The sequence below is a fragment of the Zalophus californianus genome, chromosome 13 (genome assembly GCF_009762305.2).
Source record: "Zalophus californianus isolate mZalCal1 chromosome 13, mZalCal1.pri.v2, whole genome shotgun sequence".
NCBI classification, from domain to species: domain Eukaryota; kingdom Metazoa; phylum Chordata; class Mammalia; order Carnivora; family Otariidae; genus Zalophus; species Zalophus californianus.
The window spans coordinates 84,722,098-84,740,827 of NC_045607.1; the positions used below are offsets into that span (position 1 = coordinate 84,722,098).

The 18,730-nt window shown below is 42.4% G+C and overlaps 1 protein-coding gene across 4 annotated transcripts in view; it reads left to right on the plus strand.

Moving 5' to 3' along the window:
* Positions 1-18,730, plus strand: part of DOCK8 (dedicator of cytokinesis 8) — a 220,694-nt gene that overhangs the window by 73,498 nt on the left and 128,466 nt on the right. For all 4 annotated transcript variants that reach the window (XM_027614627.2, XM_027614629.2, XM_027614630.2 and 1 more), the window contains 4 exons: positions 4,229-4,352; positions 9,499-9,711; positions 14,230-14,315; positions 18,442-18,508. In XM_027614627.2, coding sequence (XP_027470428.1) covers positions 4,229-4,352; positions 9,499-9,711; positions 14,230-14,315; positions 18,442-18,508 — 490 coding nt within the window. The remainder of the gene's footprint in view (positions 1-4,228; positions 4,353-9,498; positions 9,712-14,229; positions 14,316-18,441; positions 18,509-18,730) is intronic.

Sequence of the window (18,730 nt, forward strand, 5' to 3'; positions counted from 1 at the left end):
CCTTTTCCATGCATGTTCTCCTCACCCTGTTTGGCCTTCCAACTTCCCATTCTGGGCTTCCTCACCTACTGCCCATACTGAGGCACGGAGGATTACCTTGTTCTGATGTTTTTAGTGCCAAGTTGTACAGGAGGGAGAGGAAGGAAAGGGAAGCGGAGGAAGGACAAGAAGAAGACGTACGTGTGTTGTTTTCCAGTCAGCACACGGGCTTTCAATACGAGCAGTGTTATTCCTCATTTCACACCTGAGGAAACTGTGGCTCAGACAGGTTAAGTCACTTGCCTGTGGTCTCATAGCCAGTATGTAAGGACGCAGCATCTGAACCCAGGCCCTGAACTCTAGAGCCAAATTCTGTCTGCTCCACACTGGCTCTAAAGACTTTGGTCTTTAAAATCTGTTTGGTCCTAGGGCGCCCGGGTGGCTCAGTTGGTTGAGCATCTGTCTCTTGATTTTGGCTCACGTCATAATCTCAGGGTCCTGGGATCGAGCCCCAAATCAGGCTTCCCATTTGGCAGAAGTCTGCTTGTCTCCCTCTCCCTTTGTCCCTCCCCCAGCTTGCTCTCTCTCTCTAAAATAAACAAACCTTTTTAAAAAAGAAATAAAACGTGTTTGGTCTTTGGATGGTTCCCAAATATACAATAATAGTGTTTGGAGAAAAGGAATGCAGTTCTCTTGAGAAGCAATAGGTTTGTTCATTTTAAGAATAGTGTTTCTACCACTTGGCCCACTTCCGTACCTTTCTTTTGTCTGCACAGAGGCTCAACAGGAGCATGGCTTTATTTGGCTCAGTTGCCCATGTCGGGTAGTGAGGCTGGGGTTTCTGGCGGCCAGGGGCACTCAACCAGCAGCCTTACTACCTACCCGGTGGTGGTTTCTGCCTTCTGTGGCCGGCACTTCTAAAATGAGTCATCTTTACATCCTTGCCACTCTTACCCTCTCCCCCAGCCAGCTGTACCCCTGCGGCCACAAGAGAGCTTTGTGATAAAATGGGGAAGTAGATGCTAAATCTGGAATGAGGAAGGGGAGAAACATTTGCTCTGGTTTCATACACACACCCATGGAAGACGTTAGTCTTAATGCTTTCCATCCCCCAAATGCTGAGGGCTGGTGCATATATGGAGTTAGAATATATATATATATGAAATGAACTTTTAACACTATTCAGTGACTCATTTTTTTAATGTCCATTTGTCAGTGTCTTTGGGGTTCATTTAAATAACTCCAGAAAACGTTCTAACAATGGAAGACCAAAAAAGAAAGAACACGTCTATTTGCATAAAATAGCAAAAGAGCAATAGCCAAATAAATTTGACTTCTTCCAGATTTAAGCATCTTTGGAAGAAAATTGGTTTGAATGTTTCCAGCTACAGTGTATGAACTTTTTCTCATAAAACCTTAAACCTGGGCAAATATCCTAGAATTCACCTCATGTTTATGCAACACCAGTGAAGAAACAGAGGCACTGAGGGAAGTGATTGAGGATGATGGGGGCAGGTGCATGGCTGTAAGGCTGTGATTGTGTGTGTGTGTGTGTGTGTGTGTGTGTGTGTGTGTGTGTGTGCGCACGCGCATGCGCGTGCGCTGTTCACTTGTCAGTAAACACTCAGAAATAGGTATACTTTATGAGACAAGAAATAAAGCTAAGGCAGATATAGTTCTTGTTGCCACGGCACACAAGGCCTTAAGTTAGGCTGCTTCCTGATTTTTATTTCTGTGGCCTGAGCAGGTGGCCTTGTGAGGAGACATGTGACATTGAATCTTTGGCATCAATACCCTTTGGAGTGTACACGTCCCAAGAAAGGCAAAGGGCAGATGCCCAAGTGTGAAATTTGTGTTTTAATTTGTTTGCATTTGATTTTAGAATTAATTAATTAATTAATTTTGGTGGGGAGGGGCAGAGGAATCAAGCAGGCTCCATGTCCACGCCTGGCGCAGAGCCTGATGTGGGGCTTGATCTCACAACCTCGAGATCATGATCTGAGTCGAAATCAAGAGTTGGATGCTTAAGCGACCGAGCCACCCAGGCACCCCTAGAATTAATTTATATTAATTAATTCCTTTGGGAATTTTCCCCCTTAAAATTGGATTCTTCGGGAAAAACAATCACAGATTCGGTGCATTGTAATTAACGACAGTAATCTTGGGACACAACTCACTGTTTACCACTATTTCAAGTTGGGTCCTTTTTCCCCAGGACATTATATCACATATAGCTTTTTCTTTGAACCCTCAGAGAGAGTCCAAAAGCTATTTTATGCACTAGAAAAGCAACCCATCCAGCACACACATGCATGTTGCTGGGGAAGTTTATATTGATGAGAATCACTTTTAAAAAGCTAACAGGTTAAAAAAAAAAAAAGAAGCCAACAGATTTATGAAATCCTATGTGAGGCTCTCTCCCTCTCAAAGATCTCTGTTCATAGAAAATAAATATTATAATAGAAAATAAATTTTGCTCACACATGTATCTGCTCTTCTTAACACTGCCATTTGCACACTTAGAGCAACTGGAACCAACATAATTTTCTTAAATATTTTAAGTAGTTATTACTTCTGGGAAATTGTTTGAAGGGGTCCCTCCAAAATACTTCTTTGCTAATTGATGTTTATGAACAATATGATATTTTATTTTATTTTATTTTATTTTATTTTAAAGATTTTATTTATTTATTTCAGAGAGAGAGAGAATGAGAGACAGAAAGCACGAGGGGGAAGGGGGTCAGAGGGAGAAGCAGACTCCCCGCCAAGCAGGGAGCCCGATGTGGGACTCGATCCCGGGACTCCAGGATCATGACCTGAGCCGAAGGCAGTCGCTTAACCAACTGAGCCACCCAGGCGCCCGAACAATATGATATTTTAAATTTCATTTATTTTGTTGGTGTTTAGGAGTTCCAAGCCCGAGATTATTCTGCGTATTTCTCTTGAAATCTTTTCTAAATGTTTACTCTTATTTCCTTATTCAGAGTGTACCTTACTCATTTATTTTTTTCAGTTCCCCAATTTGGCCTGCTGTTCACCCAGCCCCAGGAATACAGGTTTGGGGTCAGGGCAGTACAAATGGCCAAGAGACACTGAAGATGACGATTTATAGCAGATGTTGACTTGAATTAGTCACCAAGCCCATCTTGTCCCTCTTTGGGGGCTATTTCTTGTCTCCTTTTCCTCAAATTGCTTGTCTTGAGAGCACGATAAAATCTAAGGACAGAGCTTTTTTCTCCCTGTAGACAACACTGGGACATCTCCTTTTTTTTCCCCCCTTTAATTAACTTAATCAACTATAATTTATTGAATACCGAGTCTGTGCATAACCCAACATTTCACTCTCCCCAAGAGTTATAAACGTGGATCATTGCTAGTAGCTCTCCCACATCTCCTGCTTTATCTGTCTGCCATTTGATCTGCCTAATAAATCCTCACTCATTTCATATCCTTTTACCCACTTGCTCAGGGGTTTTTCTAATAGTGTGAGAAATCAAACCAAAAGGGTGGGTGGTTGTGCGGTTGACTTTGCAGCCTGTCTTCCAAGAAGACTTTGAGTCATAAAAACGGGTTTCTGCAGTTAGTATCTGACAGCCTCTGTCTGTTGCCTTTTTCACGATGGTCTAATTTCTTTCTCCAGTGACAGGGCTGGCCATTATATTTTAAACCCTTTTCATAGCTACACAGTTTTGGAATCCAATTTTAGTGGCGTGCACGGAGTGGAGATTGAGACTGTTAGCAGAGATTTTTGGTCTGTCCATCATTTCTTTCTATTTTTTCTTAATCATGTCCTGCCTTTCTAATTCATTGTGAAGATCACTGATGGGGACATTCAATGTTTTCCTCTATTTTTATCTTCAAACGATCTTTATTTGCAGCTCTGCACATTGCTAGATTTATTCCAGCCTCTTAACACTAGGGTCATAGTTTTTAGGGTCATAGTTTTTAACGTCAGCTTGGAGCCAAATGCCCCGCAGCTGAAATGACCACACCTCCGAAGTGGCATTTTCCCAGACGGGTCCTGCCTTTAATAAGGAGCCAGCCAGAAGGCAAGTCTGTATCTCATTACAGCAGAGTCTTGTATTAGGCCTGGTGCATAATTAGATGTGAGGAATTACAATCGGTCCTCTCTTTGCAAAGATCTTTCAGCGCTGTGTCTACTCTCAGCCATTACTTTTATTTTTAACCTAATGCGTTTGTACCTCTCTCTCTTTCTCTCTCACCAAATTACGTATAACACCAAAAAAAGAAACCAAGGAAGTTCGGAGATTTGCGGCTTTAAAAAGACTGGATCCCGAAGAGATTTTCACAAGACGCTTCAGAAACAGACATTTGAGTCAGAGTCCTTGGAGGGCCATGAACCAAGCACGCAGGTATTTTCTATCAACAAACATGGTTACCAGGTTACTGGGCTGTTCTGCCCAGGGCATTTTGTTGGTGTTTTAACTAGAGAAAGGGCTAGACTCAGAGAATGTCAGAGTAGGAGGAACGCTACCGTCTGACTCAGTAGGGTTTTTTTTTTTTTCCCAAACCTGTTTGTACCTACAGAAATTGGTGTTCAAATGAGAACCCACAAGTTCAATAATGAAAATAGGTAGAATCGGAGGGGGGGCCCTCTCCCCATAACAATTCCTGAGGAGACCCAGTGGTGCCTCTAAGGCAGGCTGTGGAGTGAGTGAAAATCCACACTGAGGCCAGTCTGCCCAGATTCTCTTCGTGATTTTGCTACATACTAACTCTGTCGCCCCAGGCAGGATCATTAACCTCTCCAGGCTTCCTCCCCTGGAAAACAAGGATGATAGATAATAAAGCCATCTCATTTTATTATAATTTTTACTTTTATTTCCTTGTTCTGTTAATTTTTTTTGAGTTCACTTAAAAAATATATGTATATAAGTAAGTTATATCATCTGTACATGACATTTCAGGATGGGAAAGGAGAAATTAGGAAATATTTACATTAAAAAGGAGTGTTGGGTATGGAGACCAGCTGGTGTAAAGGGAGTAGTGCCTCAGGAGATCTGCTTGCCCGCCATCTTGGTGAACTGCTGTGTGATCTTGGGGAAGTCATGTTACCACCTGAGTCCACTCAGTGGGAAATGATGGGCTGCGCCGATCTCTTCCAATTTTAAATCTCAGCTCTCTGACTTTGACATTAGTTTAGGTTTGAGAATATTTAAACCCTTTGGGAAAAAATGGAAGCCGCTGAGCTAACTAGACAAAGTAATGTTTTGAACCTGGTACAATATGTTGAATGTATTTGAGTGATTGCTCTAGAAAAGGACAAACATGGTTAACTGGAAAGTTTGAGAACTCAGGCAGAGTTTCTGCGGAGGAATAGTTGAGCGTATATACTTTGTGCATCTGTTAAAATTATAGCCATCGAAATCTTCGAAGAGAATGTTGAAAATATGGCAAATACTAATATGTTAAACCAAAATCAAGAATCAAACTCTTGAATTTGGTAGGAAAGATACGCCTACAGAAATACAGAAGGTGATACCTTTGGGTACTAGAACTCTTGTATCTTCTTAAAAAGTATTCTTTTCTCAATTTTACACAGTTTCTATAAGAAGTACTTATTAATTTTTCAGGGGAAGCTTTTTAAAGCATTTTTTGACTTATTTATTTTATAGAGAGAGTGAGAGAGAGAGCACATTCATGTGAGGGAGGGAGAGGGAGAAGAGAATCTCAAGCAGACTCCCCACTGAATGCAGAGCCTGACTTGGGGTTTGATCTCAAGACCCTGAGATCATGACTAGAGCTGAAACCAAGAGTCGGATGCTTAACCGACTGAGCCACCCAGGCGCCCCAAGGGAAGTGCACTGTCTTAGTCAACTTGGGCTGAATAATAGAGTACAATAGACTGGGGTAGCTAAAACACCAGACATTTATTTCTCACAGTTCAGAAGTGGGGAGGTCCAAGGTCAAGGTGTCAGCTGATTTGGTCCTGGTTTGCAGACACCTTGTTGTATCACCACACAGTGGAGACTGAGAGAGAGAGAACAAACTTTCTCATGTCTCTTTTAAGGGCACTAATTCCATTCATGAAGGCCCCATCTTCATGACCCGATCACCTCCCGTAGGCCCTACCTCCCAAGAGCCCATCGGGCATTAGGATTTCAACACAAGAATTTTTCAGGGACACAAACATTCAAGTTCATAACACTAGTAACACTGACAACAAATAGTAACTAACACAGGGGGTTGTTTGAGTATTAAATGAGTTAATATGTGTAAAGCATTTAGGTCGATGCCAGCTCACCCTTCGTGCCCATACATGCTCAGTAAAATAAACCAGTCACAAAAAAACAAAAATGGTATAATTCCACTTATGTGAGGTCCCTAGAGTAGTCAGATTCCTAGAGACTGAGCGTAGATTGGTGGTTGTCAGGAATTGTAGGGAGTGGGAGGAATGGACATTATCTTGTGATGGGTACAGACTTGCCACACTGATGGGTACTGATGAAAGGAGTTGGGGATTGGGGGATGCACAACAGTGTGAAGGTACTTCGCGCTATTGAGCTGTACTCTAAGAAATGATGGAAGATGGGAAATTTTACGTTCTGTATATTTTACCCCAATTAAAAATTTTTTTCTAGAAAGCTAAGGCTCTATTCCAACTTGGTCCGTTTTATAGATGGGAAAAATAAAACAAGAGGGAAGAAATTTGTCCAAGTTCTATAGGGCATCTTCTGAACTTTGTAGGGCATCTATAGAGTTTTCAGCTTTCAGGCGCTCCCATCATAAGCATCTCACCATACTGAATGGTGAATGACTGGAGAGTTTTAAAATAATACCGATTTTTCCAACAACATGGTCTCTACTGCCCAGCTGACTCCTTAATCTGAGCTCTACCGAAGAATCAGCCGTCAGTTCCAGTGCTGAATATAGTGGGCTTCCTGAAGCATGGGATATCTGTACTCTGTAGGAGATTTTTACGGGATTTTTCATTGGTAATTTTGACTAAATTCAGCTTTTATTTTATATCATGACCCACTAAATTATTCCTTGTTTTGGTCAGACAGAAGCCACACCAGGTATCTCAACAAAAGAAATTTAACGTAGAGATTGGTTAAACAATTTTGGAGGACCGAGAGAAACAAACAGGAAAATTCAAGTCCTACAGAAATTTTAAGAGTAGGAAACAGCATGCCATCCTGGGGCTGGGGCCCAGAGCGGTGGCTCTAAAACTGAAGCTTCATTGCAATCCCTGGAGGGCTTGTTTGAACTCACAGTGCTGGGCCCCACCCCAGAGTTTCTGATTCATTAGGTTGGGGTGGAGCTTGATAATTTGCATTTCTAATTAGCATTTCCCAGGAGATGCTGAGGCTACTGGTCCCAAGACCACACTCAGGAACCATGGGTCTGGTGGGAAGAGTTTGGAGTTATCAGAACCTAGAAGCTCCGAAGAGTGGCCTTAGAGCTGGGACTCAAATCTCTTGGGAGGGGGCCGGACCTGGCTGGAGGTGGTGTCTTGGGATCTCAGAGGAAAGATCCCACGGCGTCTGGGAGTCTGAACTTGGACCTCTCAGGAGGGGGGACTGTCTGGCTGGTGCTGGTACTTCCAAGGAGGTAGAAGGAGGATGGTTCTGGAAGTGCCCAAACTAGCTGGAGGCTAGAGCCATTGGCCACTACCAAGGTGTGAGGAACTGCAACGAAGAAGGAGGAGCCAGTCCCTTCTGCCTCTGGCCATCCAGTCTCCCTATAGTGCCATCTACTGGCAGAACCCAAAAGGACTGGTGGCAAAGCCGAAATATTGCTGAGTGCCAGGCCCAGCATCAGAGAGCAGAGTATAAAATTTGGAGCTGAGAGAGAATAGGTAAATGACCCTGAGCTCCATGAAGGGCACTCATTCAGCATACTAACGGTACTCAATTAAGTCCTCAGCTGGGTTGTGGAGCCAAGTTATGCAAGTGTATGTTTTTAAGTGTTAGACTAACAGTCACTATGCAGAGATGCTCAGACAGTGAGACAACCAGCAACATCTTCCATGTCACTCCCATTCTTGCAAGGCACCTTCTGAGGGGGATGGGAAGGCCAAGTTCCTGAATTTATGTAAGTTCAATACATAGATGATGCAACTCCATGGTACACATATATTCCATAAAAATTAGATTATATTATACATAATACTGTATACCTTCCTTTTTCATATTAACAGTACACTGTGCTGTGATCATCTTTCTCTTCCAGTGAATACATGTTTACTTGGGTTTTCTTTAAATGGCTTTATAACATTCCATTAGATGAAAGTTCCCAAATCTTTTAATGCTACCTCTTTGGGGGGTATTTAGACATTTTCTGTTATTTTGTTACTACAGTGTTCCAGAGCTGCTCTTGTCGTCACAATCCTTGCTCACTTGTCCAGTTATACCCTTAGGATGAATTCTGGAGATTTTATATATATATATATATATGGATATATCCATATATATATATATATATAGAGAGAGAGAGAGAGAGAGAGAGACATTCTTTCAAAAAACTTGGTAAATTCATTTTCCCAAGGCTCTCATAAATTCTAAGCCAAAAAAAGTATCAGTAATTAAAGTACTAATATTGATTATTGCTAGCACATTTGGTTAGGTAAAATTTATGATCTAGCAGAGTAGCACTTTTATAGGGTAGATGGATGTCACAGGGAGGATATATTACAGAGAATTTGTATAGTAGCATGTCCATTCAATAGAACTTTAGGATAACATTTTACCATTATTATAATAGTTCATCTATATTCTTATGAGGTATCATCGATTGTGGTTATATAGTCTTTGCCAAGTCTTTGGTTGGATTTACCATTCCCCATTACTGAAATGTTCCTAATGGAATAAAGCATCTGCTTTGTGAAAGCTTTCAGACTCTTTTTTCAAACACACTGCCACTAAAAGTGGACACTACTTGAATAGCAAATGGCTTTTCTGCTTTTTGTTCTGGCGCTTTTTCCTATAACTGTTACTAAAGAAGAGTATTCGCAGCCCCACATCTCTGTCTTCAGAAGCATAATATTCAGTTTGGGAATTTATATAAGGTTTAATTTGGAAGGCTTCTCTCAGGTCATCTTATTTTCCAGTTTCAAAAACCAGCTTCTGAAATTGAGATTAGGACGAGATCCCTAAATACCCCCGTGCAGACTCCTCTCTGTTAAACCTCTTCCAGTTCTGTTCTGCTTGAGCGTGAGACATGAGCGAGGTTCCCAAGAGACTTGGCTCCCAATCTCCGGAAAACAACATGCCCCGAACTAATAGGAACACAGTGCTCTTTTCAAGCCTTTCCTCAAGAACCGGTTTATCCACATCTGATGAGTAATTACCTGCTTCCAGGTGGGAAGGAGACATTTAATTTTAGGATATTCAGGCCAGGAAGCAAAGTGGTTTTTGTCAAACCCCCAGTTTGCTTAGAAGCAACTTGAGGCCCGATTCTGTAATCCCACGTGGGTGCAGGGGTGAGACATCGCGGGTGCTTTCGTTCTCATTTTAGACCCACGATCTCTGTCACAAGATGGGTCTCTTCTTGCAGGCTCGCCCCCGCCACTTAAACGTGCTGTGTGACGTGTCTGGGAAAGGGCCCCTCACTGCGTGTGGCTTCGACCTCCGCAGCCTGCAGCCTGATCAGCAGCTGGAGAACCTCCTGCAACAAGTGAGTGCCGAGGACTTCGAGAAGCAGAATGAAGAGGCCCGGAGGACCAATCGGCAGGCGGAGCTCTTTGCCCTGTACCCATCGGTGGACGAGGTGGGTGCGACCCTCTCCATGCTGGAGAATTTCAGGGAGGAAACAGAGTCTCCAGGAGAGTATTACCGTTTGTCATGACCGGCTAGCGCTGTCAGGATGCTTAATTGTATGATTTCTGGGCCGTTCTTTTCACTTATCCAACAGGATAGCAAAGTCGGTTATTGATCAGTCCTGCCAATGAGATTGTGGTAATAACCACCAGGATTTTCATTGCTCTCTACAAAACACTTTCACTGATTTTGTCTCGTTTAATCCTCACAACATTTCAAGGGTCTGCATGCAGTGATCTCGCTCAGTGAGTCAAACCATTCAGTTATTTGGGGGTATGTTTTGTGGATCATCCATCAAGGTGTGTGTTACTTGAACTTTGATATCCTCAAGTGTTAAGATCTTTTTAAAAATAATATCTATGAATAACCTGAAGAGAATTGCTTTGAAAACATTCCAGTCTAAAGTGATCATGGTTATGCTTTTAGTGCATCAACTTCAGGATCCTGATTGTCCACTTCTTTATATATTGGAGCTGACCGAGAACAGTTTGATCATTTAGGCTTTGCCTTGTGGTCACTCCCTGGGGTACTTTGGATGGATGGGATGAGAAATGACCATTATTCAAGCCTGTTTAGGCTCCTCATACTTAATAGGAGGCTCTCTGTCTTTCCTCTGTCAGAATGTCTTTGCTTCTGGTTCTTGCCAAAACTGGCTACAGCAATAGGCTCTGCTGTCCAAATTTTATTGAAATTTCAGTTGCAAGATACACGATTTAGGGAGCATTTTTGCTTCAAAGATAAACCATCCATCCATGCCTCTACATGTTTGAAATTTTTTAATGTTCAGATCAAGCAGGAAGACCATCAGGGAGCAGGCTTCTTAAACCTTGTGAATCCCCCAGCCCTGGGCATTGTATTTGCTGACTTACCCTGGGATGAGCTTACCACTGGGCAGCAAAAGCATAGTAAGGGAGGCAGCAGTCAAGAGTTGTGATATCATGTCCACTGTGCAAATATTATTGAGGACACAGACCTATTCCTCACCGAGCATCTGCCTCAATGAGGATCCAGAGGGGAATTATCTGTCAAGCCTTCGGACAGAGAAGAAGTTGCATCCACTGGGAAAATAGGAACACTTAGGAGACTATGAGCGTCTTGTAATCTGCTCTCCTAAAGTCTTTACTTAGGGTCAAATTTCTGTTCGCTGCTACTAAATCTTCCTTTTCTTTTCTTTTCTTTCTTTCTTCCTTCCTTTCTTTCTTTCTTCCTTTTTTTCTTTCTTCTCCTTATATTCCAGCCCCCTTGATTTTCTCACCTATTTATTTCATTTGCAGCGGCCTCAAATTCTTTTCTGAATGAGGCAGGTTAAAAATAAATATGAATAATGTGGGCAGTGTCATCACCTCCATTCTTCAGGTTGCAGAGTAAGAGTCAGGGAGGTTAAGGAACTTGTTCAAGATTCAACAGGAAAATTGAAGTACAGAATGGGGATCCCAGCCTCTTAACCTCAGACTTTATGTTTGCCTGTTTATGTATCTACACAGGACTGCCTGGTATATTAGCACACATAACTGAAATCCAAAGATGATATGAGCAACCACATTATATATCACAACTTTTCAGTTTCCATATAAAACTAAATTTTTTTTTTACCAGCTTTGTCAAGAAATGTTAATCTGACAGATTTGACTTCCACTTACATTCCTTTTCTTCCCAGTTCCGTGGTGGAGGCGCCCGTAAGTAAGAAAGTGTCCCCAAGTGGATGGCGGGAGAGAGAAAACAAAGGGTGGGGAGGTCATGTCTGGTGAGACATCAGCTCACTGAAGTCCCCCTCGGGGGATTAAGTGGGAGGGTGTCCAGTCTTGCATTGATTGCAAGAAGAATCACAGACTCTGTGGAAGGAACTTTGTTTTATGGTCTCCGAAACAAGGCAGAAACTCGATTGGGACTGAAAGTTATAATCTAGCAAAGGTCCTAATAGGCCTGCTTTATTGAGTGGAGAGGAATGCTTTGTAATTATTGTACCAATTATTTGTAAATTGGTATGTCTAAAATGCTGGAGGGCCCCTGTACCAGCCTTTAAGATTCTGAAGTTCATCCACACAGAAATGGCATTTGTCCTTGTAATTTGCACTTTCTCCAAAGATAGTCCTGTGGAAGAACAGTAAATTTCTGGCTACCTTGAGGTGATCGCCCCTGCTGATTTTTTTGGGGAACACATTAATGAAACTATTTAATATTACCATGACTTTATTTCCTGGTGAGGAGAATGAGAAGAGAAGAGAGGTGAACTATTATATCCAAATTATGACTAAGCCTACAGAAGAGGTAAAAGTAGAACGTAACCACCAAGCGTCTGTGTGGTGAGTTCTTTCCCCAGTTCACTCTCGGTTCTGTGAAAGGCATCCTATGTGTTGGTCCCTAAAAAGATGCCACTACCCTTTAGATCACAGAAGAGTTTGCATTCAGACTCCCTAGGCTGCAAGTGACAGAACCCAACTAAAAATCAATTAAAAAAAAGTGGTGGTGGGGGGTGAGATTTATCTGTTCACATAATGCCATCACGGGCAAGCAGATGTAGGGTTGGCCTCAGGCTCCACTGGATCAACTGATAGAAGAACATCTTTCCTACTGTCTGTCTTTCTCTCTTACTATCTCTCTCCCTCCCTTTCTGTCTCTGTCTCTAAATATATATATATACACTCAGGAAGATAGAACAGACATCCACTTAAAACTTCATATTCTTCTCTAGGAACTAGTTCCAATTTCAGATAATTATAAAGGCTCAAGAAATGCATATAGATTAGAAGAGACTTAGGAAATGCGTCAATATGTAAACCTTGTTTGGATCATGGTTTAACAAACTACCTGCCAAAAAAAAAATGGAGACAGTGGGGAAATTTGGAACTGATTAAATATTTAATGACAATAAGAAGTTACTATTAATCTTTAAGAATCATCATGATATTACAGCTGTGCACTTTTAAAAGTCTATCTTTTAGAGATTTACAGATGAAGTTATATGATGTCTGGGGCTTTGCTGTGCCAAGCAATCCACTATTGAGTGGAGAGAGGTAGTAAGTGGGAATATAGGTGAAACCAGATTGCCCACGAGTTGAACGCGTTGAAACCTACATGATAGGTAAAGGTGGTTCATTAGATTTTTCTCTCTACTTTTGTGTATGTTTACATTTTCCAAATGGAAAGCTTTTAACAAAGGATCCCCAAGGTTCGAATCCAGACCAGAGAGGTAGCATTAGAAACGCATGAATGTACGTTGACTTTCTTCTCCAATGGCGGGGGGCTTCCGTTTTTGATGTGTCTACTCTGATCACCCTGCAAGTGATTTGAGCTTGGTCTGAGGGAGCTGAGTTCAGTGTGGGCATCAAGCAGTGCCTCCTCTGAAAAAAGCTCAGCCCTTCCACCGGACAGGATGGCCCTCTGATCAATACAGGATCGGGCCTTGGACAATAGAGGTTAGAGTAGAGGTGGGTTTACCACTTTGTTTCACCAATCTGGGTGCAGAGTTACTGGGAAGGTGGATTCTACTGTTACTTCTAAAAATGTTACCATTGCTGTGGGGTATTTGTGGGGGGAGCTCCCATCATTTACAGCCCAGGAAAATATAATTAGACCCGACTCTATTCTTTGGACCCTTGTGAACTGCAGACCACCAGTGTTCAGATAGTCCACAAGAGCAGGAATTAAAGTTGTCAGGGCTTTGCATTGTTATTTTTGCATACGTGAATATAATTAAGATCCTGTGATAGTTCAGATTTGAATGTTAAAAGTTACCTTAGGGACTTGATGTTTCTCTTTAAGTCTTGAGTCCCAGTGGGGTAAAATAGAGTCCCAAATGTGGTTAAAAAAAAAAAAAAAGTTGTATTTGTCATTGCTAAGTCATTACTAATGTTCTTAGTTTCCTGTACTTAGAACTTCAGCAAGCTCTAGCTGGATATGTATGTGTAGAACCTATACATTCAACCTCAAACCTGTTTGAGAAAACGGTCAACTGAGAAAGACACTCTATTATAAGTATTGATGGTTTACATACAGCCTGCTGTGAGCTATTTTGATTCAGGCTTCAAGTCTGAAATTCACTATTTAATAGTAAAACCTTGGCAGGAGAAATATTCTGAATGTGTACTTAGAGCAGCCAAAAAAAAAAAAAAAAAAGAAAAAAGAGAAGCCAACAATACCAACAATAGGTATAAGATTTTGCAATGCCATCTGGTGGATGTTACTCAGTCATATTCATATTCCCATTTCCTTCCTTCCTCCCTCTGTCTCTTTGTCTTAAATGCCTCGCTTTCCAAAAGTAGAATTTGTTTGTGGTCAAGGTGACTTTGAAGCTTGGGATTGAATAACAAACTCTCTTATAAAAATCAAAGTGTTATCCCTCTATTAGAACTAAGGCAAATGCAGGTTGAGCTCTGGGCGGCAGCTCTCCCTTCCCTGGACTCATTCCAGCCCAAGAAGCCCTCATGGAAATTCACTCATGATTTCTTTACCATGTGATTAATAATAGGAGGATGCCGTGGAAATACGTCCGGTACCAGAATGTCCTAAGGAACATCTGGGCAACAGAATACTGGTCAAGGTGCTGACCCTGAAGTAAGTCTCAGTGAACATACTAACCACTGCACAGAGATTTATCTTGCCTTTTATATATAAACTGCATCTCTATAGACAGAGCTTGAATGGGGAGGGTCTTCCAGCGCCACTATAACAGTGTGTGGTTGTGACGTGGCGAGAGGAGCAGAGTTTGGAGTCAGCTAGACCCAGATTCTATTTCTCCCAAGCCTTGGACAGTCCCTCCTCTGTCACAGGGAAGGCACACCGTGAAGTTAGTCACGTAAGGTAACTGAGTGAAACGGCATACTTACAAAAGGAACACGGAAAGCTCTGCAGGGAAAAAAACGGAAAAGGAGTGAATGGTGTACTCGAGTCTGCGCTGACTAATTCATGAGAGCTGATGGTGCCTTTCTCTTCCCAGCTCTGTGTCCAGTGATGTCACGTCCATCCATAGCTTGAAATTGGCCATGGTGGGATATTTACAACATAGAAATCAGAAAATGCTACATATTAGAGCTTTTGTGGTTCCCCCCCCCCCCAGAAACTGTTAACTATTGAAATACAACCTTAAATATGACTAAAACCCAGTCTCAGTGCCAGGGGACCACAGAGGACCAGAGAGAAGTGTGACTCTAGCGAACTATTTTAAGGGGGTACCCACTGCTGGCGAGGGCCAGTTCTTGCCATCCAAGGACACAAGCCAATTTTGGCCAACTGTCTGTTTTGTTTTTGTTTTTGCTTTTTCAAGAGAAGCTGGAAATTCAGATTTTTCTGCGTGATTTCCTGACTTCTTAAATACCTTCTCATTTCCTTTTTGAATATTCTACAACTGAATGTCTGCCAACTGGATTGATCTGGTGGGCCAACTGTTTGCCAAATCTACTTTACAGCAATTATCTCCAAAATTTTTTTTTTGATTGTTTACTTTTAGAGTCGGAAGAAATCCTATCGCCTCTGTATACATGTATTAATTTTATACATGCAGATCAAAATATTATATACATTATCAAATATACATAAATGAGACATTGAAACGTATAAACTAAATAAATCGAAATAAATTACGGTAGCTTCTTCCAGCACATGAATAGATTGTATTGCATATCCAGTCGGGAATGTTTGCATGCCTCTCTTGCAGACTGCTACTTTCGAGAATTCTTCCAACTTCAAATCATAGACTCTTGAAAATATTCAGGTGTAAATGCCCTGTCTAGGCAACAGTATATAAGCATCATATTTTTTCATACCCCCATTAGGAGGGTCATCCATCTCTTGAAGTCAATTCATGGACCCCTCAAGCAGCACCTAGTTTGCAATCAGGGCATCTGGACTCTGAATTCAAGGCTGTATTTCAACCCTGGGAGCTTCTCTGGGAGTTTGAGTTCTTACCGATAAATGACTGACATTGTTACACCAAATGGTCTCAAAGTTCCTACTTGCCCTAAACTTCTGTGATTCTAATGCATAGCTTCCCCAGACCTCTCCTGAGAACACAAGGAGGCAGAACCGCTCACCCAGTTGTGGGGGCTCTCTTGATATGGTAGCCCCTCCCCCTAGCCAGTTCTACCAACAGGGAGAGGGGAGTGAGGGCCTTTTGTCTTGTGCAGGGAGATGAGCAGCTCATAAATCAGCTCTGTGTCAAGTCTGGGCTACAGAAGGCAGCCTCTAACCCTTGCAAGCCAGCCTGAAAGTGGGAGCCTTTTGGCCCTTGAGCACTGGGACTGAGTGGAAGTGGCCTCTAGTCTCCTCCGCGTTGCTCAGGAAATCACCCTATTGTCTGAGGCACTCAGTCACTCCCACAGGATGCACATCAGGCCCCTCGTAGGTGCGATAACTATGCTCTTCGGGATTGGAGGGATTCTCCCTTATGATGTCACTTTGCCACCAAGTCTTCTAGATCTTTCCAATAAATAAACAACAGCAGTTCTCACAGGTGGGAAAACATGGCCACTAAGAGAGAGACGTGTATTATTTAAAAAAACAAATAGAGCCATTTGGATTTCTCTTAATGAAAATTGTCAGTTTTCTGGCAATGTTTTTCCCCGTTGCCAAAGCAGGAATCGGGTAGAATTGAGGTGTTTGCCCAGTGCACTTGGCCCACTCAGGTGTCTTAAATAGTATCCATCTCAACATACACCTGCAAGATGGACCAAAGAGATTGTCCCAGCTATAACTCCGCTAAATAAACCAGATTTTTAAAAAAAGCGAGTTCTTGTAGGTAAACCTACAATGTCAAAAATACGAATAGTAAAAATACAATGGTGATGTTAAAGACCCCATTTCCCCATTGACATGGACATGCAGAATTTTTATTTCTACCTTCCAGATTTTATCAGCTCGGGGATTTTTCAGAATCTGTTGCGGTCTCTAACTGTCACTGTTTTGCTTTTGAGAGACGTGTAAAACCTCAAACATGTAGAAAGAATCAGGCTGGGATTGATTCTGCAAATGTCTGTAGCACCTGGGTAAAAAAGGATGGCAACAAAGTATTTTTCTCTTTTGCATTTAATGTGGGCAAATCTTTTAATGTGAGATTTAACCCGATCTTCTGTAAAGTAACCTCAGCTCAGCGGGGTCTCCTTGCTGGTGAAACTGGTGTGCATCATCACGTTTACTCAGAGAGATTGATCGATTGATTGGTTGATTTCAAATTTATTTGAGAGAGAGAAAGTGAGTGGGGGGCGGGGGAGAGGGAGTGAGAGAGAGAGAGAGAGAGAGAGAGAGAGAGAGAGAAGCAGACTTCCCGCTGAGCAGGAAGCCCGACTCGGGGCTCTATCCCAGGATCCAGAAATCATGACCTGAGCCAAAGGTAAACGCTTAACCCACTGAGCTGCCCAGGTGCCCCCTCAGGGAGCTTGTTTTAAATGCAGATTTTGGGAGACCTTGCACCCTCATTTCCTCCAAGAGATTCTGGTTCACCAGATCTCAGGGGGGACAAAGAAACCTACATTTTGATAAACTCCTCATTTGCCTCAAAATGCTAGTTTCTGGGGTCTGCCCTTGGAGATACACCTGTAGGGAAAAAACCTCAGGTTCTGTGATCAGAAAAGGCTGGGCTCTTTTTAGGGGCCCCTGGGTGGTGCAGTTGACCGAACGTCAACTCTTGGTTTTGGCTCAGGTCATGATCTCAAGAGTTGTGAGATCGAGCCCCGTATTGGGCTCTCGGCTGAGCTCAGCGTGGAGTCGGCTTGAGTTTCTCTCTCCCTCTGCCTCTCCCACTCATTTTCTCTCTCTCTCAAATAAATAAATCTTTACAAAAACAGATCCTCTTTTTAGACAAAGTTACCCAGGGATAAGGCCATTCTCTCACACATGGCTTGAAACAAAAATTGGCCTAATTTACATGACTTCTGAGGTAATGGTGGTCCAGGGCCTGGTTACTGGCGCACTCAGCTAGCAGGATCCCAAATCATGGGTTGTTAGCCTGAGAAACTTGGAACGTGCACATCAGTGCTTCATGTGCATCCTATACCATGTGGAAGGATTATGCCTTGGGTATGCAGTATCATCAAAGCCACCATTTCAAGGGGAATGGGCAATTAGGGCTGATATGTTTCTAGCTCTCACTGGGTCCCCACAGCTCAGTGTATATTGGCAGTGCTCCGCTCCTTCCCCAGCAACTCAGCAGCTCCCTTGGTAGTGGAATAGGAAAGGTCAGACATTCACCCACATAAATGGCCCCACTATAAATCTAAGCAAAAGCAACAGAACTTTTATTATTATTATGATTTTTACTCTCTGAAATGCCTTGTCCCTTAGAACTGAATAATAGAGATTCCCACCCTAGTAGTAAAGGGTAAACTGTGAACAAAACCTTTACCTAAGACAGAGGCTTTACCATTGGAAAACACAGCATCTACAGTGATAAGTAGGGCCATGTTGGATCACACCATGGGTACCATGCTGCCCTCTCTCCCTTGTGTTGCCACCAACAAGTGCTTTTTAGGAGAATGTGCCATCCACCACGATCTGCAATGACTAGGAATTTTCCACGAACCTCCCCTCTTTCTCCACTAATATCCCGTTATGATTCTCATCTGTGTGGAGTTATCCAAATATTTTGGGGAACGATGTACATTTTTAACCAGTTTATAGAGCTCGGCACTTTCAGGAAATTCAAAATTATCTAAGTTAAAACCCTATTTTTTCTTTCTCTCTCTGAAAGGTTTGAGATTGAAATTGAGCCTCTGTTTGCCAGCATTGCCCTCTATGATGTTAAAGAAAGGAAAAAGGTAAGGGGGCAAAGAACACCCCATCCGTGGGGGCACACATTGCTCATGATTTTGGGGGTTCATGGTTTTCAAATCCACTTCTCTGCAGCAAAAACACACCAGATTTGAAAGCAAATGACCTTTGACACGGTTGGTTCTATTGCCTTTGCCGTGTTTGCAGGAATGACCTGGCGATGTTAGTCGTTTATGTTCTTTGAAGAATCTTAAAGGGAGAGCCTGTTT